Here is a 25241-nt window from a genome sequence, read left to right as displayed (position 1 = left end):
AGGATTGTGTCGAGGCACAGATCTGGGGAAGGGTACCAAAAAATGTCTACAGTATTGAAGGTCCCCAAGAACACAGTGGCCTCCATCATTCTTAAATGGAAGAAGTTTGGAAGCACCAAGATTCTTTCTAGAGCTGGAAGCTCGGCCAAACATCACATCCAGCCAGGATTGTGAGTCCCGTAGGGCGGTGCACAATTGGACCAGCATCGTCTGGGTAGGCCGTCATTGTAAATAATAATTTGTTCTTAACTGACTTGCCTAGTTAAATAAAGGTTAAATAAATAAAAAAGGGGAAGGGCCTTCTTAGTCAGGGAGGTGACCAAGAACCCAATGATCACTCTGGCAGAGCTTTAGTGTTCCTCTGTGGAGTTGGGAGAATCTTCCAGAAGGACAACCATCTCTGCAGCACTCCACCAATCAGGCCTTTATGGTAGAGTGGCCAGACGGAAGCCACTCCTCAATGAAAGGCACATGACAGCCCGCTTTGAGTTTGCCAAAAGGCACCAAAAGACTCTCACTCCATGAGAAACAAGATTTTCTGGTCTGATGAAACCAAGAATGAACTCTTTGGCCTGAATGCCAAACGTCACGTCTGGAGGAAAACTGGCCCCATCCCTTCGGTGAAGCATGGTGGTGGCAACATCATGCTGTGGGGATGTTTTTCAGCGGCAGGGACTGGGAGACTAGTCAGGATCGAGGTAAAGATGAACTGAGCAATGTACAGAGAGATCCTTGATGAAAACCTGCTCCAGAGCACTAAATATCTCAGACTAGGACAACATCCCTAAGCACACAGCCAAGACAACACAGAAGTGGCTTTGGGACATGTCTCTGAATGTCCTTGAGTGGCACAGCCAGAGCCCAGACTTGAACCTGATTGAACATCTGTGGGTATACCTTAAAATAGTTGTGCAGCAACACTCCCCATCCAACCTGACAGAGCTTGAGAGGATCTGTGGAGAAGAATGGGAGAAACTCCCCAAAACAGGTGTGCCAAGCTTGTAGCTTCATACCCAAGTAGACTCAAGGCTTTAATCGCTGCCAAAGGTGCTTCAACAAAGTACTGAGTAAAGGTCTAAATACTTATGTAAATGTCATATTTCAGGTTTTTATTTTTAATAAATTAGCAACAAATTCTTAAAATGTGTTTTTGCTGTGTCATTATGGGGTATTGTGTGTAGACTGATGAGGGGGAAAAGCAATTTAAGGCTGTAAAGTAATGAAATGTGGAAAACCTTCAGAATGCACTGTAGATAATAAACAAAAGTGAAATAATAAATATATATATAAAAGAAAAACCAGTCAACATTACAATACACACATTTCAAATGTCATATTATGTACAAAAGGGGAAATAAATAAACACAAATATGGGTTGTGTGAGGATCGACGCTGGAACAGCATTTGGAGAGGGGAAATATAACTATATCAATGCTGGCACAAGGAACATAGTGAGGAACAGACAGAAATAGGGAAGTCAATCAACAAAGTGAAGGAGTCCAGGTGAGGCCAGTGAGTGCTGATGCGCGTAATGATGGTGACAGGTGTGCATAATAAAGGGCAGCCTGGTGCCCTCGAGCGCCAGAGAGGGAGAGTGGGAGCAGGCTTGACAGTACCCCCCCACCCCCTCCCCCCACTAGTGGTGGCGTCCTACCTGGGCGAGCCTGACGGGCCGGCCGAGGCATGGTCACTGGAGAAGCCAGCTGGGGGCGTAGAAGTACAATGAGACAGACAAGCCCAATGAGCCGGAAGCGGCATGGGAGGCTGACGATCCCGGTGAGGCATGTGAGCTTGGTGAGCCGGCTGAGGCGTGGGAGCCCGGTGAACTGGCTGGGACATGACGTGGGATGGGCGCCTGATGAGCTGGCTGAGGCGTGGGAGCCCGGTGAACTGGCTGGGACATGACGTGGGATGGGCGCCTGATGAGCTGGCTGAGGCGTAGTAGCTGACAAGCCGGCTGAGGCATGACGTGGGATGGGAGCCTGCCGACCCAACCGGGGCAAGCAAACCTCTCGAGCCAGCTAAGGCGTGAAAGTCCGACGAGCCAGCTGAGGCGTGAAAGCCCGACGAGCCAGTTGAGGCACCCCCATCGGCAGTGGCAGCTGGACCCGACGTCACCAAAAAAAAAAAAAACTCCCTGATGCTTAGTACAGTGGTGTCAGCATTCTGTGAGGTTTGACGCTGGTAGACGCTGGTAGACGAGAAGCAGGTACAGAGAGAACATTTAATGAACAACGGACATGAAACAGAACACATAGCCTGTCTTCTCTCTTCTCTAGCCAGGTCTGCCTATGGCGGCCTTTCTCAATAGCAAGGCTATGCTCACCGAGTCTATACATAGTCAAAGCTTTCCTTAAGTTTGGGTCAGTCACAGTGGTCAGGTATTCTGCACTCTGAGGTTCGGGCCAAATTAGATTTTTGGTTTCTCATCTTTTGGTTGGTTCTAATTGTGTTGCTGTCCTGCAGCTCTGTGGGGTCTGTTTGTGTTTGTGAACAGAGCCCCAGGACCAGCTTGCTTAGGGGACTCTTCTCCAGGTTCATCTCTCTGTAGGTGATGGCTTTGTTTATGGAAGGTTTGGGAATCGCTTCCTTTTAGGTGGTTGTAGAATTGAATGGCTCTTTTCTGGATTTTGATAATTAGTGGGTATCGGTCTAATTCTGCTCTGCAGGCATTATTTGGTGTTTTACATTGTACACTGAGGATAGTTTTGCAGTCTCAATTTGATGTTTGTCCCATTTTGTGAATTCTTGGTTGGTGAGAGGACTCTCTCTCACATAGCCCATTGACACACAGACAGCAAAATATATATAAAACAACAACAGCCTACATTGGTGTGCTCGGCTCACGCTTACTCATATTAGACAGATTACCTGGGGCTACATGGACACTATTTTTAGACAGACAGACAGTTTCATCATGCATGTTGCCACAGGGTCCAGAATCAGTGTATATCACCAGACTGCCCTGGTATTTACTGTCTGCTGTCACAAACAGTAGTACCACCAACAACTCTCTGTAGAAATATGTGTGTGCATGTGTGTGTGCATGTGTGTATGTGTGCATGCGTGTGTGTTTGCAGTCGCCCCTTAAAGCAGTTGTTTACTTCCCGATCTCTCTATTACAGTGGGATGGATTACTAACAACCTACTGCCCCCACTTAGAGAGAGAGGGGGGGGACCTGGCAGTAAACCCCAAAAAGATTCATATAATGATTTCACAGAGAAGATGCAGATCTCAGGGAATTAGACCAACGTTCTCAATTGGTGCAAAATATAGAGAGTACTGCACACACTACAATTATTTAGGTTTAAAAATAAGCTCAACTGGACACCTTAATGAGGCAGTGAATGAACTGAGAGTGAAAGCATGCATGTCATTCTACGCCATAAAAAAACAAATTCAAATCTAAATACCTATTAAAAGTTGGCTAAAACTAATTGAATGTGTCATTGAACCAATTGCACTTTATGGCAGCGAGGTGCGGGGTCCACTTGCAAAACAAGATTTCACCAAATGGGACAAACACCTCATTGAAACCCTGCATGCAGAGTTCTATAAGATTCTCCTTCATGTCCAGAGGAAAACTACAAACAATCCATGCAGGGCAAAATTAGGCCAATATCCACTAATAATAAAAACTCAAAAAAGAGCATTTAAGTTTTGGAAACATCTAAAATACAGTGACCCCATCTCATATCATTACCAAGCCCTGCAGTGCAAGAGCTGACCAAAGAAAATTGTCCCCTCATCCAGCGGGTCCTGGGGCTGAGTTCACAAACCTGTTCTACCAACACACTGAAGCCTCAGGACCAGAACATCCAATCAATCAGAATAAATCAAATTACAACACAGTGAAAACAAAACTTCATTGCTTATTGGGAAACACAAGCACAAAGCAAAATGCAGTGCTATCTGGCCCTAAATCAACAGTACACCATTGCAAACTATTTGACCATGGTTTCTGATCCAAATCTTAGAAAAACATTGACGAAGTACAGGCTCAGTGAGCACAGCCTTGCCATTGAGAAGGGTAGACACAGGAAAACCTGGCTCCCTGTAGAGGAAAGGCTGTGCAACCACTGCACAACAGCAGAACCTGAGACAGAGCTGCATTTCCTGACAACATGTCAAAAATATAAAACAATTAGAGACTGTCATTTCCCCAAATTTGAAACCCTTATTCAATGTTTCAAAACCTCTCTGATGAGAGTAGGCTACCCATCCTGTTGGGGGAGGACGCAAAGAGCTGTGGGTTGGCAACGCACTACATTGCTGCCTGCCATAAAATGAGGGACAGTGTCTGACAGACCAATCAACCTGCACATGTCCTCTACTGTATGCTTATTGTTATTGTTCAATTTATGTTTATTTTGACCCTTGGTTTTTGTTGTTACTGTTGTCCTGTTGACAATTGTGATTCTTATTATTTTCATATTGTAAATATCAAAAGTAAGCTTTGGCAATATGTACATCGTTAGGTCATGCCAATAAAGCAAATTGAATTGAATTGAATTGAGAGAGAGCGAGAGCGAGAGCGAGAGAGAGAGAGAGAGAGAGAGAGAGAGAGAGATAGTGACAGAAACAGACAGAGACAGAGACAGAGAGAGATTTACAGAGCAAAAAGAAAGACAGACAGACGGATAGAGAATAGAGAGAAGACGGACGGACGGACGGACGGACGGACGGACAGACAGACAGACAGACAGACAGACAGACAGACAGACAGACAGACAGACAGACAGAAAATAAAGACAGACAGACAGACAGACGGACAGACGGACGGACGGACGGACAGAGAATAGAGAGCAGACAGACAGACAGACAGACAGACAGACAGATGGACGGACAGACGGACGGACGGACAGACAGACAGAGAATAGAGAGCAGACAGACAGCCAGCCAGACAGACAGACAGACGGACAGACAGACGGGCGGACGGACAGAGAGAATAGAGAGAAGACCGACAGACGGACAGACAGACGGACGGATGGACGGACAGACGGACGGACAGACAGAGAATAGAGAGAAGACAGACAGACAGACAGACAGACTAGAGAATAGAGAGAAGACAGAAGAGGGACAGAGAGATGAAGAGAGAAGACTGAGAAAAGGGACAGAGACAGATGGAGAGAAGACTGAGAAAAGGGACAGAGGGAGACGATCAGAAGATGAGAGAAGATGCCAGAAGATGAGGGACACTTATCTGCCCGAGGGAGTTATCCAACTGGCCACTCTGTCGCGACGTTAGCGGTCCGCTAATCGTTAGCTGTCTTATAGGCTGCTATCTGAATAGACCTATCAGACAATTTTTTTTATTTTTTTCTTGGCTCTATCTATTTTTTTTTTTTGCGAATTGGATTGAGCCCCTCTACCACACGGAACCCCACTAATCCTACCGACGGAAATGCACGAGGTGGCTAAAAACAGACCTCCATCCTATGCTAGCTGGCTACCGATGGCCCGGCTAGCTGTCTGAATCGCCGTGACCCCAAGCAACCTCACTCTTCACTGGACCCTTTTGATCACTCGACTAAGCACCCCTTCCTTAATGTCAATATGCATTGTCCATTGCTGTTCTGGTTAGTTTTTAATGGCTTATTTCACTGTAGAGCCTCTAGTCCTGCTCACTATACCTTATCCAACCTATTAGTTCCACCACCCACACATGCGATGACATCTCCTGGTTTCAATGACGTTTCTAGAGACAATATCTCTCTCATCATCACTCAATACCTAGGTTTACCTCCACTGTATTCACATCCTATCATAGCTTTGTCTGTACATTATACCTTGAAGCTATTTTATCGCCCCCAGAAACCTCCTTTTACTCTCTGTTCCAGACGTTCTAGAAGACCAATTCTCATTGCTTTTAGCCGTACCCTTATCCTACTCCTCCTCTTTTCCTCTGGTGATGTAGAGGTGAATCCAGGCCCTGCAGTGCCTAGCTCCACTCCTATTCCCCAGACGCGCTCTCATTCGATGACTTTTGTAACCGTAATAGCCTTGGTTTCATGCATGTTAACATTAGAATGGGCATGCTCCTCCCTAAGTTTGTTTTATTCACTGCTTTAGCACACTCTGCCAACCTGGATGTCTGAATCCTGGCTTAGGGAGACCACCAAAAATTCTGAAATTTTCATCCCAAACTACAACATTTTCAGACAAGATAGAACTGCCAAAGGTGGCGGTGTTGCAATCTACTTCAAAGATAGCCTGCAGAGTTCTGTCCTACTATCCAGGTCTGTACCCAAACAATTTGAACTTCTACTTTTAAAATCTACCTCTCTAAAAACAAGCCTCTCACCGTTGCTGCCTGCTATAGACCACCCTCTGCCCCCAGCTGTGCTCTGGACACCATATGTGAACTGATTGCCCCCCATCTATCTTCAGAGCTCGTGCTGCTAGGCGACATAAACTGGAACATGCTTAACACCCCAGCCATCCTACAATCTAAGCTTGATGCCCTCAATCTCACACAAATTATCAATGAACCTACCAGGTACCTTCCCCAAAGCCGTAAACACGGGCACCCTCATAGATATCATCCTAACCAACCTGCCCTCTAAATACACCTCTGCTGTCTTCAACCAAGTTCTCAGCGTTCACTGCCTTATTGCCTGCATCCGTAATGGGTCAGCGGTCAAACGACCTCCACTCATCACTGTCAAACGCTCCCTGAAACACTTCAGCGAGCAGGCCTTTCTAATCGACCTGGCCGGGGTATCCTGGAAGGATATTGATCTCATCCCGTCAGTAGAGGATGCCTGGTTATTTTTTTTAAATGCCTTCCTCACCATCTTAAATAAGCATGCCCATTCAAGAAATTTAGAACCAGGAACAGATATAGCCCTTGGTTCTCCCCAGTTCTGACTGCCCTTAACCAACACAAACACAGCCTATGGTGTTGTGCATTAGCATCGAACAGCCCCTGTGATATGCAGCTTTTCAGGGAAGCTATAAACCATTACACACAGGCAGAAAAGCCAAGGCTAGCTTTTACAAGCAGAAATTTGCTTCCTGCAACACTAACTCAAAAAAGTTCTGGGACACTGTAAAGTCCATGGAGAATAAGAACACCTCCTCCCAGCTGCCCACTGCACTGAAGATAGGAAACACTGTCACCACTATAATTGAGAATTTCAATAAGCATTTTTCTACGGCTGGCCATGCTTTCCACCTGGCTACCCCTACCCCGGTCAACAGCACTGCACCCCCCACAGCAACTCGCCCAAGCCTTCCCCATTTCTCCTTCTCCCAAATCCAGAGAGCTTATGTTCTGAAAGAGCTGCAAAATCTGGACCCCTACAAATCAGCCGGGCTAGACAATCTGGACCCTTTCTTTCTAAAATGATCTGCCAAAATTTATGCCAACCCTATTACTAGCCTGTTCAACCTCTCTTTCATGTCGTCTGAGATTCCCAAAGATTGGAAAGCAGCTGCGGTCATCCCCCTCTTCAATCTATCCTACCCTGCCTTTCTAAGGTCTTCGAAAGCCAAATCAACAAACAGATTACTGACCATTTCGAATCTCACCATACCCTCTCTGCTATGCAATCTGGTTTCAGAGCTGGTCATGGGTGCACCTCAGCCACGCTCAAGGTCCTAAACAATATCTTAACCGCCATCGATAAGAAACATTACTGTGCAGCCATATTCATTGATCTGGCCAAGGCTTTCGACTGTCAATCACCACATCCTCATCGGCAGACTCGACAGCCTTGGTTTCTCAAATGATTGAAACACCTGGCCTCCAATTGCTCTTAAATACAAGTAAAACTAAATGCATGCTCTTCAACCGATCGCTGCCTGTAGCTGCCCGCCTGTCCAACATCACTACTCTGGACGGCTCTGACTTAGAATACGTGGACAACTACAAATACCTAGGTGTCTGGTTAGACTGTAAACTCTCCTTCCAGACCCACATCAAACATCTCCAATCCAAACTTAAATCTAGAATTGGCTTCCTATTTCGCAACAAAGCATCCTTCACTCATGCTGCCAAACATACCCTTGTAAAACTGACCATCCTACCAATCCTCGACTTCGGCGATGTCATTTACAAAATAGCCTCCAATACCCTACTCAACAAATTGGATTCAGTCTATCACAGTGCCATCCATTTTGTCACCAACGCCCCATTGCGACCTGTACGCTCTTGTTGGCTGGCCCTCACTTCATACTCGTCGCCAAACCCACTGGCTCCATGTCATCTACAAGACCCTGCTTGGTAAAGTCCCCCCTTATCTCAGCTCGCTGGTCACCATAGCATCACCCACCTGTAGCACGCGTTCCAGCAGGTATATCTCTCTGGTCACCCCCAAAACCAATTCTTTCTTTGGCCGCCTCTCCTTCCAGTTCTCTGCTACCAATGACTGGAACGAACTACAAAAATCTCTGAAACTGGAAACACTTATCTCCCTCACTAGCTTTAAGCACCAGCTGTCAGAGCAGCTCACAGATTACTGCACCTGTACATAGCCCACCTATAATTTAGCCCAAACAACTATCTCTTTCCCTACTGAATTTATTTTATTTTATTTATTTATTTTGCTCCTTTGCACCCCATTATTTTTATTTCTACTTTGCACATTCTTCCACTGCAAATCTACCATTCCAGTGTTTTACTTGCTATATTGTATTTACTTTGCCACCATGGCCTTTTTTTCCCTTTACCTCCCTTATCTCACCTCATTTGCTCACATCGTATATAGACTTGTTTCTACTGTATTATTGACTGTATGTTTGTTTTACTCCATGTGTAACTCTGTGTCGTTGTATGTGTCGAACTGCTTTGCTTTATCTTGGCCAGGTCTCAATTGTAAATGAGAACTTGTTCTCAACTTGCCTACCTGGTTAAATAAAGGTGAAATAAAATAAATAAATACAATTTGAATTATGTTAATATTGTAAATATCCAAAGTAAGTTTGGCTGCATGTACACTGTTGTGTCATGCCAATAAAGCAAATAGACAAAAAGAGAGAGTGTCATGTGTAGAGAGAATTCCCATTAGATGGCAACAAGGACAGAAGGTACCAGAAGGAACACAACAAACTGCAGGCTTTCCTCCTATAGTGGAACATAGTGCAGCAGCAGCAGAGGCAGCAATGTGCCATTATTAAACTCCCTGTCTTAGCAACCTTTTTGCAGGAGCCTTCCAATCCTATCAGCTCTATCGTTTCCTGTCCTACACAGGCACCTCTTCCCCACGGGCCCCACTCTTGGGGACCCTCACATACACACTTACACACAGAAAACACACACACGCACACACACACACACACACACACACACACACACACACACACACACACACACACACACACACACACACACACACACACACACACAAACACACAACACACACACACACACACACACAGGCACGCTCGCGGGGACCCACACACACAGCAGGGTTTAAAAGCAGGAACCAGGTTACCAAGATGTACTACCCACACCCACACCCACACCTGTGTTCTGAGATAAATAACTGCGAGAAACCAGTAAATTATAATTAATAATTTATATTAACACCGTGAAGTGAAATGGAACTGTTACAGGATATGCAAGGTCTGATTTTGCCTTCTCTACTGTATTCTGTGCTCCGCTATATGTATGATTACTCATGAACGCTCAGTGTGTCCCAAGGATGGTGCCGATAGAGATGGCAGCTTCACTTCTCGTCCTTAGCAAACTGTGCAGTATTTGTTTTTTATGTATTATTTCTTACATTGTTAGCCCAGAAAACCTTAAGTGTTATTACATACAGCCGGGAAGAACTATTGGATATCAGAGAGACTTCAACTTACCAACACAACCAGCATTACGACCAGGAATATGACTTTCCCAAAGGGGATCCTTTGTCTGTACCTCACAGGGCATTTGAACTGATTCCAGAGCCCGACCCAAAACAATGCCACTGGAGGAGAGGGTGCTGGAGCGGTCTTCTAGTGAGGCTTTGGATGCGCACACACTACCCACCGCTTCCGAGTATATTACTCGCTAATGTCTAGTCCCTAGTTAACAAATTCGATGAAATCAGGGCAAGAGTTGATTTCCAAAGAGACATCCGGGATTGTAACATACTCTGTTTCACAAAAACATGGATAGCTTGGGACATGATGTCGGAGTCAATAATGGGATTTTCAGTGCGTCGCGCCGACAGGAATAAACATCTCTACAGTACGAAGAAGGGCAGGGGTGTACAGTTGAATTCGGAAGAATACACCTTAGCCAAATACATTTAAACTCAGTTTTTCACTATCCCTGACATTTAATGCTTACTTATGAGCCCCTAACCAACAGTGCATTTAAAAAGAATATGGATAAGAATAAGAGATAAAAGTAACAAGTATTTAAAGAGCAGCAGTAAAAAATAACAATATATACAGGGGGTGTCGGTACAGAGTCAACGTCCAGGGGCACTGGTTAGTTGAGGTAGTATGTACATGTAGGTAGAGTTATTAAAGTGACTATGCATAGATGACAACAGAGAGTGACAGTGGTGTGGCGAGGGGGGGGGCAATGCAAATAGTCTGAGTAGCCATCTGACTAGATGTTCAGTAGTCTATTTGGCTTGGGGGTTGAAGCTGTTTAGAAGACTCTTGGACCTAGACTTGGCGCTCCTGTAGCGCTTGCCGTGCGGTAGCAGAGAGAACAGTCTATGACTATGGTGGCTGAAGTCTTTGACAATTTTTAGGGCTTTCCTCTGACATTGCCTGGTATAGAGGTCTTGGATGGCAGGAAGCTTGGCCCCAGTGATGTACTGGGCCATTCGTACTACCCTCGGTAGTGCCTTGCGGTCGGAGGCCAAGCAGTTGCCATACCAAGCAGTGATGCAACCAGTCAGGATGCTCTCAAGGGTGCAACTGTAGAACCTTTTGAGGATCTGAGGACCCATGCCAAATCTTTTCGGTCTCCTGAGGGGGAATAGGTTTTCATGCCCGCTTCACGACTGTCATGGTGTGCTTGGACCATGTTAGTTTGTTGGTGATGTGGACACCAAGGAACTTGAAGCTCTCAACCTGCTCCACTGCAGCCCCATTGATGAGAATGGGGGGCGTGCTCGGTCCTCTTTTTCCACAATCATCTCCTTTGTCTTAATCACGTTGAGGGAGAGGTTGTTGTCCTGGCAACACATGGCCAGGTCTCTGACCTCCTCCCTATAGGCTGTCTCATTGTTGTCGGTGATTAGGCCTACCACTGCTGTGTCAACGGCAAATTTAATGATGGTGTTGGGGTCGTTTCTGGTCGTGCAGTCATGAGTGAACAGGGAGTACAGGAGGGAGTTGAGTCATTCCGCTACCCAAGAATAGTAAGCCCCCTTTACTGGCTCAAATAGCCGACCAATCAGCCTGTTACCAACCCTTAGTAAACTTCTGGACAAAATTGTGTTTGACCAGATTCAATGCTATTTCGCAGTATACAAATTGAAAACAGAATTTCAGCATGCTTATAGGGAAGGACACTCAACAAGCACAGCACTTACACAAATGACTGATGATTGGCTGAGAGAAATTGATGATAAAATGATTGTGGGGGCTGTCTTGTTAGACTTCAGCGCAGCTTTTGACATTATCGATCATACTCTGCTGCTGGAAAAACGTATGTGTTATGGCTTTACACCCCTTGCTATAATATGGATAAAGAGTTATTTGTCTAACAGAACACAGAGGGTGTTCTTTAATGGAAGCCTCTCCAATATAATCCAGTTAGAATCAGGAATTCCCCAGGGTAGCTGTTTAGGCCCCTTGCCTTTTTTCAATTTTGACTAACGACATGCCACTGACTTTGGGTAAAGCCAGAGTGTCTATGTATGCGGATGACTCAACACTATACACGTCAGCTACTACAGCGACTGAAATGACTGCAACACTCAACAAAAAGCTGCAGTTAGTTTCAGAGTGGGTGGCAAGGAATAAGTTTGCCCTAAATATTTCTAAAACTAAAAAAATTGTATTTGGAACAAAACTCTCACTAAGCCCTAAACCTCAGCTAAATATTGTAATAAATAATGTGGAAATTGAGCAAGTTGAGGTGACTAAACTGCTTGGTGTAACCCTAGATTGTAAACTGTCATGGTCAAAACATATTGATGCAGTAGTAGTTAAGATGGGGAGAAGTCTGTCTATAATAAAGCGATGCTTTGCCTTTTTAACAACACTATCAACAAGGCAGGTCCTACAGGCCCTAGTTTTGTCGCACCTTGACTTGTGTTCAGTCGTGTGGTCAGGTGCCACAAAAAAGGACTTAGGAAAATTGCAATTGGCTCAGAACAGGGCAGCACGGCTGGCCCTAGGATGTACACACGCATGCACACGCACGCACGCACGCACGCACGCACACACACACACACACACACACACACACACACACACACACACACACACACACACACGCACTATACATATGCACGGCTTTAGTACTGTAGATTAGATATGTGGTAGTGGTGGAGTAGGGGTCTGAGGGCACACAGTGGGTTGTGAAATCTGTGAATGTATTGTAATGGTTTTAAAATTGTATAAACTGCCTTAATTTTGCTGGACTCCAGGAAGAGTAATAAATCCAAAATACAATTTCATCTTGAGCTCTTTCCTGAACACTTCCTTTATGTACCCTACCGCTGTAGCTTGTCACCATTGACCCCTGACTTACTCGCAAAAGATATTGTCACCATAGTCTAGTTCTGAGTCGTACAGTCTGCGACTCACTCCCTGTTTTATTAGGATAATACATTCCAATTCCTTGCGGCCCTTCCATCACCCCTTCTGGTCCTTCCTGCCCGAAAGTATTCGGCCCCCTTGAACTTTGCGACCTTTTGCCACATTTCAGGCTTCAAACATAAAGATATAAAACTGTATTTTTTTGTGAAGAATCAACAAGTGGGACACAATCATGAAGTGGAACGACATTTATTGGATATTTCAAACTTTTTTAACAAATCAAAAACTGAAAAATTGGGCGTGCAAAATTATTCAGCCCCCTTAAGTTAATACTTTGTATCGCCACCTTTTGCTGCAATTACAGCTGTAAGTCACTTGGGGTATGTCTCTATCAGTTTTGCACATCGAGAGACTGAAATTTTTCCCCATTCCTCCTTGCAAAACAGCTCGAGCTCAGTGAGGTTGGATAGAGAGCATTTGTGAACAGCAGTTTTCAGTTCTTTCCACAGATTCTCGATTGGATTCAGGTCTGGACTTTGACTTGGCCATTCTAACACCTGGATATGTTTATTTTTGAACCATTCCATTGTAGATTTTGCTTTATGTTTTGGATCACTGTCTTGTTGGAAGACAAATCTCCATCCCAGCCTCAGGTCTTTTGCAGACTCCATCAGGTTTTCTTCCAGAATGGTCCTGTATTTGGCTCCATCCATCTTCCCATCAATTTTAACCATCTTCCCTGTCCCTGCTGAAGAAAAGCAGGCCCAAACCATGATGCTGCCACCACCATGTTTGACAGTGGGGATGGTGTGTTCAGGGTTATGAGCTGTGTTGCTTTTACGCCAAACATAACGTTTTGCATTGTTGCCAAAAAGTTCAATTTTGGTTTCATCTGACCAGAGCACCTTCTTCCACATGTTTGGTGTGTCTCCCAGGTGGCTTGTGGCAAACTTTAAATGACACTTTTTATGGATATCTTTAAGAAATGGCTTTCTTCTTGCCACTCTTCCATAAAGCCAGATTTGTGCAATATACGACTGATTGTTGTCCTATGGACAAAGTCTCCCACCTCAGCTGTAGATCTCTGCAGTTCATCCAGAGTGATCATGGGCCTCTTGGCTGCATCTCTGATCAGTCTTCTCCTTGTATGAGCTGACAGTTTAGAGGGACGGCCAGGTCTTGGTAGATTTGCAGTGGTCTGATACTCCTTCCATTTCAATATTATGGCTTGCACAGTGCTCCTTGGGATGCTTAAAGCTTGGGAAATCTTTTTGTATCCAAATCCGGCTTTAAACTTCTTCACAACAGTATCTCGGACCTGCCTGGTGTGTTCCTTGTTCTTCATGATGCTCTCTGCGCTTTTAACGGACCTCTGAGACTATCACAGTGCAGGTGCATTTATACGGAGACTTGATTACACACAGGTGGATTGTATTTATCATCATTAGTCATTTAGGTCAACATTGGATCATTCAGAGATCCTCACTGAACTTCTGGAGAGAGTTTGCTGCACTGAAAGTAAAGGGGCTGAACAATTTGCACGCCCAATTTTTCAGTTTTTGATTTGTTAAAAAAGTTTGAAATATCCAATAAATGTCGTTCCACTTCATGATTGTGTCCCACTTGTTGTTGATTCTTCACAAAAAAATACAGTTTTATATCTTTTTGTTTGAAGCCTGAAATGTGGCAAAAGGTCGCAAAGTTCAAGGGGGCCGAATACTTTCGCAAGGCACTGTACACACACACACACACACACACACACACACACACACACACACACACACACACACACACACACACACACACACACACACACACACACACACACACACACACACACACACACACACACACACACACACACAAACAGATGTAGAGCTTGATGTTAAAAAACCACTCCGCTCCAGGAGCATTTAATTCAAACACCAGATTTCAAGCTGAAGGAAGTAGAGAATGGAGAGAAGGAGGAGAAGATAAATGGATGAAGATAAACAGATAGGGTCATTATTCACATCTGCCGTGACACTATGGCAACAGTGTGCTCTGTCTTTTATTGGTCATAGATAAGGCAGCCTGGCTGGCCATAATTTCTCCTCCTGGGAGACTGAGCCGGGCAAAATGATTATGAGACCGTTGTCAAGGCCTTCGCTGTCAATCACTTCCTAACAACCACTCCTATTGCGATGTTTTGGCTCTTATCTCCTCGCTAGTTTTTTAACATCAAGCTCTACATCTGTTTGTGTGTGTGTGTGTGTGTGTGGGGGGGGGGGGTGAGAGAGAGAGAGAGAGAGAGAGAGAGAGAGAGAGAGAGAGAGAGAGAGAGAGAGAGTGAGAGGGAGAGAGAGAGAGAGAGAGAGATGGCTGGGTTGCCCATTTGTTAACTAGTCCTTTTGTAAGACTGCATGTGATACAGGTGGGTAATACTACAGATAAATTGGCAAATTGTGAGGGTGAGTTAAGTTGTTGTCTAGTAGCCTAATATACTGATGAGTTGTAGGCCATAGAGTAGCAGTGTATCCTAATATACTGATGATTTATAGGCAGGGCCTGCCCTGGACCCTCTGCCGCCCTAGGCGAGATGAACCCCCCCCACACACACCCAAAAAATATAGAATTTTCAGGGAATAATGGACAGGAAAATAGGCATTCTTACCATATTTCTTAGTGTCCTACCAGAGTTTCTTGTTTGCAATGCTGTTTGCAAATAATTACATCTTAGACATCCTTATGAATCTAAGCATGGCACTTTCAAAAGTTACCTTTTCACCCAGACAGAGCAGAAAAATGTAAGCTTCAACTGCTGGCTACTCGTCCATTGCATAACCCAACAACAGAAATGTTTCCCTAAAGGCTGCCTGGGTTTAAACAAACATCTTCTCTTTTCAGAAATTGAAATGCTCAATTGATAGGGACAGAATAGCAAAGTACTTTTTTTCTTCTCGAATATTATAGGCTGCAGCTCAGCTTCAGAATGTCATAGAGAGGAATCAATCTATCAAACCAATCTATCCCCATATGCATCGGAGTCATGTCTTTCTCGGGCACTTTAGAGCTTGTTTTTACCATTAGGCATCAACGAGTTAAGCATTGTTATAGAATGCTTGATATAATCTGGATACGTTTCATGTATTTATTTCAAAATATAAAGCAAACAATGGATATCCTTTTTGCCCTTTTCTTTAACAAAGGGTATGTGATACCATCACTCAATTCAATCCCTGGTTTTAACTAAACACACCAAGCCCTTCCCAGATACGGAGGTATTTAATCAGTGCATGCGACAGTATTGTATTTGGCTATGCCGAAATCTATGAATAGCATAATTGTGTCTGTCAAACAGGTAAGCTTTCCACTTATTTTTTGGAGTAGGAAGAAATAGGCTCCAATTATATCTGTAATTCTCTGATTATACCCATAGAAAATGTTGGTGCACACATGCACATATAGGAGGTCCCTTACCAGGCAGAAAGGAATATTTGACTTTAACCCCTGCATTGGAGAGTTACAATGTTGCTATCACTATGCAGAAAGCTGCCTATAGTAGGAAACCGAGTGTCTTATTCATAATATGCCTCCTGTTATCACACATGGCACGATCCCATACTTGTTGCAATAAAGATAACAATTTTATATACAATTTTTAACACATATTTTTGTATTCCCGTAGAACTGTAAAAAAAATAGTAAGATAATTTGAGCTTCAGGAAGAAGTGCTTTCATAAATGCATGGCAGGCCTCGTTTTGCTGGAGCAGTGTAAAATAAGCTTTATTTCAATGACCCATCCTTACGAATTTTGTTTATTTACATATTGGTTTTGATTGTCCAACATCAGTATCAGCATTTATTTATTTAGTCTCTGCCTAAAGCCGCTTTCCTCTTCTGTGGTGCTGCATTGCAGTCAGTGAGGTTTTCTCTCGGTAGCTGTCCATGGTCCTGAAATCAAATCATCTGATAGAGACAGAGAGAGATAGAGGGGAGAGAGAGATTAGGATGTAGTCTATTTAAATTTTAAAAATAAAATGTAAACAGGTGATAGATAATTGAATAATCTCTCATTATTGAGTACTCATTCATGATTTCATCAAAGATTCCCAAGATTTCCACAAACTTCAGAAAGTTCCCATTATTTGGCTCATTCAGCCTGTCGGTGGTCCCACATAACGCAATGTTCTGGGTGGGCATTACGCGTATCAGGGCTATGAACCTCTGCAGCACCTGCTGCCAGTTGACAGTCTCTCCGTCAATAGCCCGTTAGGCTTGGGACAAGAGAGTTTGCTTGGACATGAGCCCGATCTCCAGCTCCTTCCACCTCTGGAAACTAACTTGGTGGTCATGCAAATTCTCATGTGAGCTGAGGAGGTGGCACAGATTCTTCCAGTCCCTGCTTCCATCCCTAACCAGGTCAGATTCTTCCAGTCCCTGCTTCCATCCCTGACCAGCACAGATTCTTCCAGTCCCTGCTTCCATCCCTGACCAGGGCAGATTCTTCCAGTCCCTGCTTCCATCCCTGACCAGGGCAGATTTGCAATACTGTTAAAAAAGTTTGCAGCAAAAACAGAAGACTGCATTGATAGGAAAGACAAGCAATGGTCTCTCCACTCTCTCCCTGTTCGCCATCCTCCTATTGTAACTTTCGATGCCCCTCATCTCTTGGGAAATTCCCGTCTTTATCCTGATGTGGCCCAGCCTGCACTAACATATCCCGTAAAGATCCATTCATATATTGTGGCCACTCACCGGGATCTCTTTTTTTTGTTGTTGTCTGGAAGTCGGATTTAGCAGCAGCACCACCACTGTCAACGGGAACAAGGAGTGACGAATCTGAGCCCGGGTCCAAGATAGTAGGGTCTTTGCCGGCATTGTTTGGAGGTGTGGCGAGGCCTAGTGCAACCACTTGTCCTTTTCCAGCCAGAGAGCTGTCATCATCGTGGAAGTGCATGGCTCGGACTCCTCCGGTTTGCCCTCTTTGCTGCTAGAATCAGCGAATCGCGCAAATTAATGGCCTGTCCTCGGAGGCTTGTCATTCTCCACACCGGCTGATGGACATTGCTGCACGCTGATACATTTCAGCAGCGAATTTCTTTGATTTAGAGATTGTGTCTCTTTTCTCATTCGTTTAAAAAAAATATTTGCTTCCTGATAGTTTTTGTCTTTTAGATATGGTAGCAAATTGTTTCCAATCTCTATTGCTTACTTTTAGCAAAGATTATATCCATTATTAGTAGCTAGCTAACGTTAACAGGCTAGGCTAAGCTACTGTCTTAATCAATAATCATCTTTGTCACTGTCACGCCTGCTCCCGCTCTTCCCCCCTGGTGCTTGAGGGTGCCAGGCTCCCCAGCATTGCGCACTTCTGCCACCATCATTACGCACGCCTGCCTTCCCCCCGTCATGCGCATCAGCGATTATTGGACTCACCTGGACTCAATCACTTCTGTCATTACCTTCCCTGTATATGTCTGGTTCCACGCTCTGTTCCGTGCTTTAGCGTGAATTGTCACTTGTCTTTGATACCTGTCTGTTCCTGGTTAAATGTTGATCCCGTCCCTGCTTCTCATCTCCGGCATCGGTCCTTACAGTCACACACAAACATAAAAAACCAATGCAATCATTTCATTGGCAGATTAATCTTTATTAATGTTTCACAATTAAATAATCCCATATAAACACACACATCACCATAGGATAGTGGGAGTGAACTTTGGGAGAAGTGGGAATGAAATGGGGGCGGGAACTGCAGCAACGCTATGAGCTGGTGGCTGGGTTGCCACTGGTGGTGGAGCCAATCAGGGGCGCCTGAGGGCTGCAGCCAATTGTCAAAATGCCGCCCCAAATTCAAGTGCCGCTATAGGTCTAATGGGAGGGCCAGCCCTGGTTGTAGGCCATAGAGTAGCAGTATATCCTAATATCCTGATGAGTTGTAGGCTATAGAGTAGCAGTATTTCATTATATACAGTTAAGCTAACTTGCACTAATGTGATTACCATGAGGTTGTAAGTAACAAGAACATTTCCCATTACATAGACATATCTGATATGGGGAGAAAGCTTAAATTATTGTTAATCTAACAACACTGTCCAATTTACAGTAGCTATTTCAGTGAAAGCATACCATGCTAGCGTTTGAGGAGAGTGCACTGTTATGAACTTGAAAATGTATCAATAACCAATTAGGCACATTTTGTCAGACTTGATACAACTTTTTTAACAGAAATCTAAATTATGGCTGGGCTGCAATAATACATTATGGCCTTTCTCTTGCATTTCAAAGATGATGAAAAATAATAATATCTATTCATAAAAATATGTTTTGGATTATCTGCAGTGATACTCCAGTAAATCCCAGGTTAAAGCACTGCTGTTGTTGGATAACATCAAGGTCAGATTAACAGTTACCTTGGGATCTATCATGGGCATTATCATTGGAATTCATTTGAATTTGAATACAGTTGGAATCATTTTGAGCAAAGCTAGCGCTACGTAGGCTTGTTTGTTCTAAAATATACACTCTCAGTGTTTTTTAAATTATTATTTTTTATTATTTATGACAAAAAAACACAAGGAAGGGGTAACATTAAATTATGTGTTTTGTATTCAACCTTTTAGATAGAGCAAATAAAACAGTTATGAAATGTATAATTTTTTATTTTAACCTTTATTTAACTTGACAAGTCAATTAAGAACAAATTCTTATTTACAATGACGGCCTACACAGGCCAAACCCGGACGACTCTGGACCAGTTGGGACTCCCAATCACAGCCGGTTGTGATACAGCCTGGATTTGAGCCAGCGTGTCTGTAGTGATGCTTAAAGCATTGAGATGCTGTGCCTTAGACTGCTGCGCCACCCGGCAGCCAAAATGAATTTGGAAATAGGATTTTTCTGCGACTTTTCAGGCTCTCAAAGATATTTCCATCCATTGTTTGACATTTTTATATTTTGGTTGAAATGTCAGATTGTTGTTGCCATTCTGCTGGCTAAGCATTATCTCTCACTCTAACGCTCATTCATAGCAAGGAGGCAATTGTAGTCAGATAAGTGGGTCATGAATTAATCACTGTTCCAAGTCAGTCCCTCTTCATTAGGCTGAACTCCTACCCAAACACACAAAAACCTGTGTAAGCTTTTTTATTGTAGGGTGGTTGAATGGAACCAGGAAACTTGTCTTCAAGACTACTCATTTTTATAATGCATTCAGAGTTTTTCTTTAATACTACTCTTCTCAATTTGTCCTCAATAAATTTGAATCTAGGTATGTGTCAGATGTGCAGATCTGTTCAGAATAACACACGACAGCAAAAAATGAATGTGCAAATCACACTAGACAATAAAGTTGTATGTTGTTTGTTTTCCCATTCATGGGGCTCCTCTTCTTGTATTTTAATGTTTAAGGACTCTTGGAAGATTAGTCCAAATGGGGACTAAAAGAAATCCAAATCAAATCAAATATCCTGACATCTCCACTGATACTTGCTCACATATTGTACTTTACAGTCACTTTGTATGAAGGCGTCTGCTAAATAGCGTATATCATTGACACTGATAATGTCTTTGATAATGACCCTGAGTCTCAAATGGCACCCTATGAGCCCTTGTAAAAAAGTAGTGCACTATATAGGGAATAGGGTTTCATTTGGGACACATTCATTCTCTTTGTCGCAAATCGTCCACAATGATAACCTCTCTCTCTCTCTCTCTCTTTCTCTCTCTCCCACTCCCTCTCTCTCTCTCTCCTCCAGATCCTAGCCATCATCTCCATCCTTTTCATTGTCCTCTCCACCATCGCCCTGTCCCTCAACACCCTGCCTGAGCTGCAGGACACAGATGAGTTTGGCCATGCCTCAGACAACCCCCAGCTGGCCCACGTAGAGGCCATCTGTATAGCCTGGTTCACTATGGAGTACCTACTCCGCTTCCTCTCATCCCCCACCAAATGGAAGTTCATCAAAGGTGAACACTTCTGTTTTTAATGTACATTTAAGATGTGCTACCTTTAGTGTCTGTCTGTGTGTCCACTGTTGTGTATTTATTGGTGTTTTATATTTTAGCTGGTGCAAACAAATTTCCCTGAGGATGAATAAAGTACTATCTTATCTTTAAGGTCCCCTGAACGTGATCGACCTGCTGGCCATCCTTCCTTATTACATCACAATCTTTCTGACAGAGTCCAACAAAAGTGTTCTACAGTTCCAGAACGTCCGGAGGGTGGTTCAGATCTTCCGGATAATGCGCATCCTGAGAATTCTGAAGCTGGCACGTCACTCCACGGGGCTACAGTCTCTAGGTTTCACCCTGAAGAGGAGTTACAACGAGCTGGGTCTACTCATCCTCTTCCTGGCCATGGGCATCATGATCTTCTCCAGCCTAGTCTTCTTTGCCGAGAAGGACGAGGATGACACCAAGTTCAAAAGCATCCCTGCCTCCTTCTGGTGGGCCACCATTACTATGACCACGGTGGGCTACGGGGACATTTACCCTAAGACTTTGCTTGGGAAGATTGTGGGGGGTCTCTGTTGCATTGCAGGGGTGCTGGTGATAGCCTTGCCCATCCCCATCATCGTCAACAACTTCTCTGAGTTCTACAAGGAGCAGAAACGTCAAGAGAAAGCTGTGAAGCGTCGGGAGGCACTGGAGAGGGCGAAACGCAATGGGAGCATTGTCTCCATGAACATGAAGGAGGCATTTGCCCGCAGTGCCGAGCTGATGAACGTGGTGGTGGAGAAGAGCGAGAGGCTGCTGACGCAAGACAACCACCTCTCACCCAGCCACTGGAAGTGGACTCCAAAGCGGGCTGCCAACACCTCAGAGACCAGCTCGGCCCACTCCTTCAACCCTGTGGAGTCCCAGATGGGTTCCCCCAGCAAGGCCATGGCCTCCAGTCCTCAGGGGCTCAACGCTCAGAAGCTGGAGGAGATGTATTACCAGATGGCCAAGACCCAGTCACAGCCCAACCTCAATGCCAAAGACAACAGCTCCAGGGCTGGCAGACAGAGGGATGAGATTGAGCTGGGGGCCATCCCTGGAGGTCCAGGGGACCCTATGCTAGGGGCTCAAGAGGGCGTGGGGGACATGAAGAGCCTGTCTAGTATTGACAGCTACATCAGCTGTGCTGCAGACTTCCAGGAGAATCCACGTGGTGTCTACCCCCTAAGTCCAGCCTCCGGCCTGGCCCTCCTTGCCCAGGAGACCAGCCGCTTCTCCCGTATCAGCCCAGCTACGGCCCTCTCTGGGTGGGTCAGCACCAACCCTGGCCTCCAGACCACACTGGAGCATGAGTTTTTTTCTGCTGAAAAAAACGTAGTCTCGGACAACACTCACAACTTCAACAAACCTTTGAAAGGTGGCAGCCACTCCTACAAGGTGAAGTACCAGAGCAGTGGAGGGGAGTCGGGGCCAGGACCAGGTTGGTTGCCCAGCAACGGTGATCCTCTCTCAGGCATCTCCATCCTGTCTGACCGCTCCCTGCTCAGCCCGGAGACGTCCATCTACACCACAGCCAGTAGCAGGACCCCACCAAAGTCTCCGGACAGCTCCACCCTGACCACGGCCCCGACCTCCACCCCGGCTGTCTTTACCTTCCATGACTCCTCCATCAGTAAGTACATTGACGCCGATACAGATGACGACGAGCACCTGAGGGACATGTCGGATGCCACAAGCCCCTCAGAGTGCCTGCTGGCCGGCTCCAGTGCCCCCAAATGCAGCCAGAACATCAACAGTGGCTACAACCATAGAGGCATCAACCACCTGGCATCAAGCACCACCCAGCGAATGCTGGGGCAGAACTGCCTGTTCCCCAGCCTGGATGGGGGGATGCGGGGGAGCGGGGGCCACATGGAGAACAATGTGGTGCCGGAGCTGCCCCACAGGCCCAAAGGGGACAGAGGAAAGTCTAGTACCATTGACCAGAGCCTTTGAGCTGCAGAGGGACATCCAGGGACATCCAGAGAGACACGGACTAGCCGTGTGAGGAAGGCGGAGAAAGAGAAAGTGATAGAGAGATAGAAAGAGAGAGAAAGAAAGGGAAGGAAAGAGAGACACACTGTGCCAAGTCCCTTTACAAACTAACAGTAAGGGCCAGGAAATGAGAGATTCAGGGCAGAGTTTGGGCTGTGGTGTGGTGTTGAATACTCTGGGAAAAGACTTGTAGAATAGATCGAGAACACCACTCTCCCTCCCTATTAGCCACAGTACACTAGCTACCACAAAACTGGGCAGAGCACTCCCAGGGACCCATCTGAGCAGAGGCCCCACAGGGAGATGTGGGAGTAGGTCAAAGGTCAAAGCAGAGCATGCTGGGATGGGAAATGGTCTGTTGGTTGGGGCTGTGGTGGTTCAGGTCAATTCATTGGCTCTGGGGTAGGTGGAAAGAGGTGAGGCAGAATGGATGAAGGGGGGAACTGGGAGGCAGGGAAGAGCAAGGAGAGATTCATGTTGTGAGCATAGGGATAGAAAGACAATCATCCCCTATATTCTCCTACAGTTCTACCTATCTCAGGTGACCACTGTCCCATTCATGCCTGAGCCCCAGCACAGCTCACACTGTAGTAGGGATTCCAGAAGAGGAGTTACGGTAGACTCCAATAAGCTACTTACTAGTGCCCCCCCCCAGCCCCAAACCTGGCCTTAGTCATATGTGTGTGTGTGTGTGTGTGTGTGTGTGTGTGTGTGTGTGTGTGTGTGTGTGTGTGTGTGTGTGTGTGTGTGTGTGTGTGTGTGCGTGCATGTGTGCGTGTTTAAAGGATAATTTATGTATCCACATTTTGAGATTGTCTTATCTGATTAATTTATTTTTATATAGATAAAGGAGGTTACCTAAATGAGTCTTGGATTTACTAGTCTGTTGTGTCATGACCATATCTGTTTGAGTATTTCTGTATGGGATAATTCTTCTTGTCAGACAGTTACAATCCAGATACAATCCAGACTTGTTTTAGAGGAAACCAGTCTGTGAGTCTTGTTCTTCTTGGTACAGTTTGTTTATCTCGTGGTGAGAGTAGAGAACCACATCTGATCTTCCATTTCTGTCTGTGAATATGTCTTGATTGTCTGTTGTTTTGTGTAACACTGAGTTTGAGTCAGAGGGGAATGGTTGAAAGAATCTGTACATTTTGGTACGAAAGTGAGGAATCATAATCATCCCTGAAGATTTGTGCAGCAAGCACACATTTAGGAGAGCTCTGCTCCAAGGCATCCATGTACCGAACAGCCTGCCTCTATACCACCAAGACACAAGGGTTCAAAAGAATCTCTTCAGACGAAATGCTGAGATGTCAAAAGAAAAATACCTGTTTATTTTTGTGGTATTTTATAAAGAATGTGGTGAATGGATTTATGAATTTATATTTCCAAATCCAAGCAAACATTTAGGATATATGCTCATATTAAAACAGTGAAACATTGATACACAGCTGCCCCAACATGCATCATCATCATTTTCCTTTGAACAACATAAAGAGACTGAGTGTTGAGAGAGAGAGTGGAGGGGACTGAGTGTTGAGAGAGAGGGTGGAGGGGACTGAGTGTTGAGAGAGAGGGTGGAGGGGACTGAGTGGTGAGAGAGAGGGTGGAGGGGACTGAGTGGTGAGAGAGATGGTGGAGGGGACTGAGTGTTGAGAGAGAGGGTGGAGGGGACTGAGTGTTGAGAGAGAGGGTGGAGGGACTGAGTGTTGAGAGAGAGGGTGGAGGGACTGAGTGTTGAGAGAGAGGGTGGAGGGGACTGAGTGTTGAGAGAGAGGGTGGAGGGGACTGAGTGTTGAGAGAGAGGGTGGAGTGGACTGAGTGTTGAGAGAGGGTGGAGGGGACTGAGTGTTGAGAGAGAGGGTGGGGGGACTGAGTGTTGAGAGAGAGGGTGGAGGGGACTGAGTGTTGAGGAGGGGACTGAGTGTTGAGAGAGAGGGTAGAGGGGACTGAGTGTTGAGAGAGAGGGTGGAGGGGACTGAGTGTTGAGAGAGAGGGTGGAGGGGACTGAGTGTTGAGAGAGAGGATGGAGTGGACTGAGTGTTGAGAGAGAGGGTGGAGGGGACTGAGTGTTGAGAGAGAGGGTGGAGGGGACTGAGTGTTGAGAGAGAGGGTGGAGGGGACTGAGTGTTGAGAGAGGGTGGAGGGGACTGAGTGTTGAGAGAGAGGGTGGAGTGGACTGAGTGTTGAGAGAGATGGTGGAGGGGACTGAGTGTTGAGAGAGAGGGTGGAGTGGACTGAGTGTTGAGAGAGATGGTGGAGGGGACTGAGTGTTGAGAGAGAGGGTGGAGTGGACTGAGTGTTGAGAGAGATGGTGGAGGGGACTGAGTGTTGAGAGAGAGGGTGGAGGGGACTGAGTGTTGAGAGAGGGTGGAGGGGACTGAGTGTTGAGAGAGAGGGTGGAGTGGACTGAGTGTTGAGAGAGATGGTGGAGGGGACTGAGTGTTGAGAGAGAGGGTGGAGGGGACTGAGTGTTGAGAGAGAGGGTGGAGGGGACTGAGTGTTGAGAGAGAGGGTGGAGTGGACTGAGTGTTGAGAGAGAGGGTGGAGGGGACTGAGTGTTGAGAGAGAGGGTGGAGGGGACTGAGTGTTGAGAGAGAGGGTGGAGGGGACTGAGTG

The 25241-nt window shown here is 45.4% G+C and overlaps 1 protein-coding gene across 1 annotated transcript in view; it reads left to right on the top strand.

Moving 5' to 3' along the window:
* The window catches only part of LOC135541722 (potassium voltage-gated channel subfamily B member 1-like), a 79476-nt gene extending 56195 nt beyond the window's left edge, over nucleotides 1-23281 (top strand). Inside the window, exons 2-3 of the mRNA XM_064968040.1 lie at nucleotides 20402-20612; nucleotides 20764-23281. Coding sequence (XP_064824112.1) covers nucleotides 20402-20612; nucleotides 20764-22580 — 2028 coding nt within the window. The 3' untranslated portion in view covers nucleotides 22581-23281. The remainder of the gene's footprint in view (nucleotides 1-20401; nucleotides 20613-20763) is intronic.
* The last annotated feature ends 1960 nt before the right edge of the window (nucleotides 23282-25241 follow it).

This window comes from Oncorhynchus masou, chromosome 6, assembly GCF_036934945.1.
Source record: "Oncorhynchus masou masou isolate Uvic2021 chromosome 6, UVic_Omas_1.1, whole genome shotgun sequence".
Lineage (NCBI taxonomy): Eukaryota > Metazoa > Chordata > Actinopteri > Salmoniformes > Salmonidae > Oncorhynchus > Oncorhynchus masou.
This window is presented reverse-complemented; position numbering and strand designations above follow the sequence as displayed.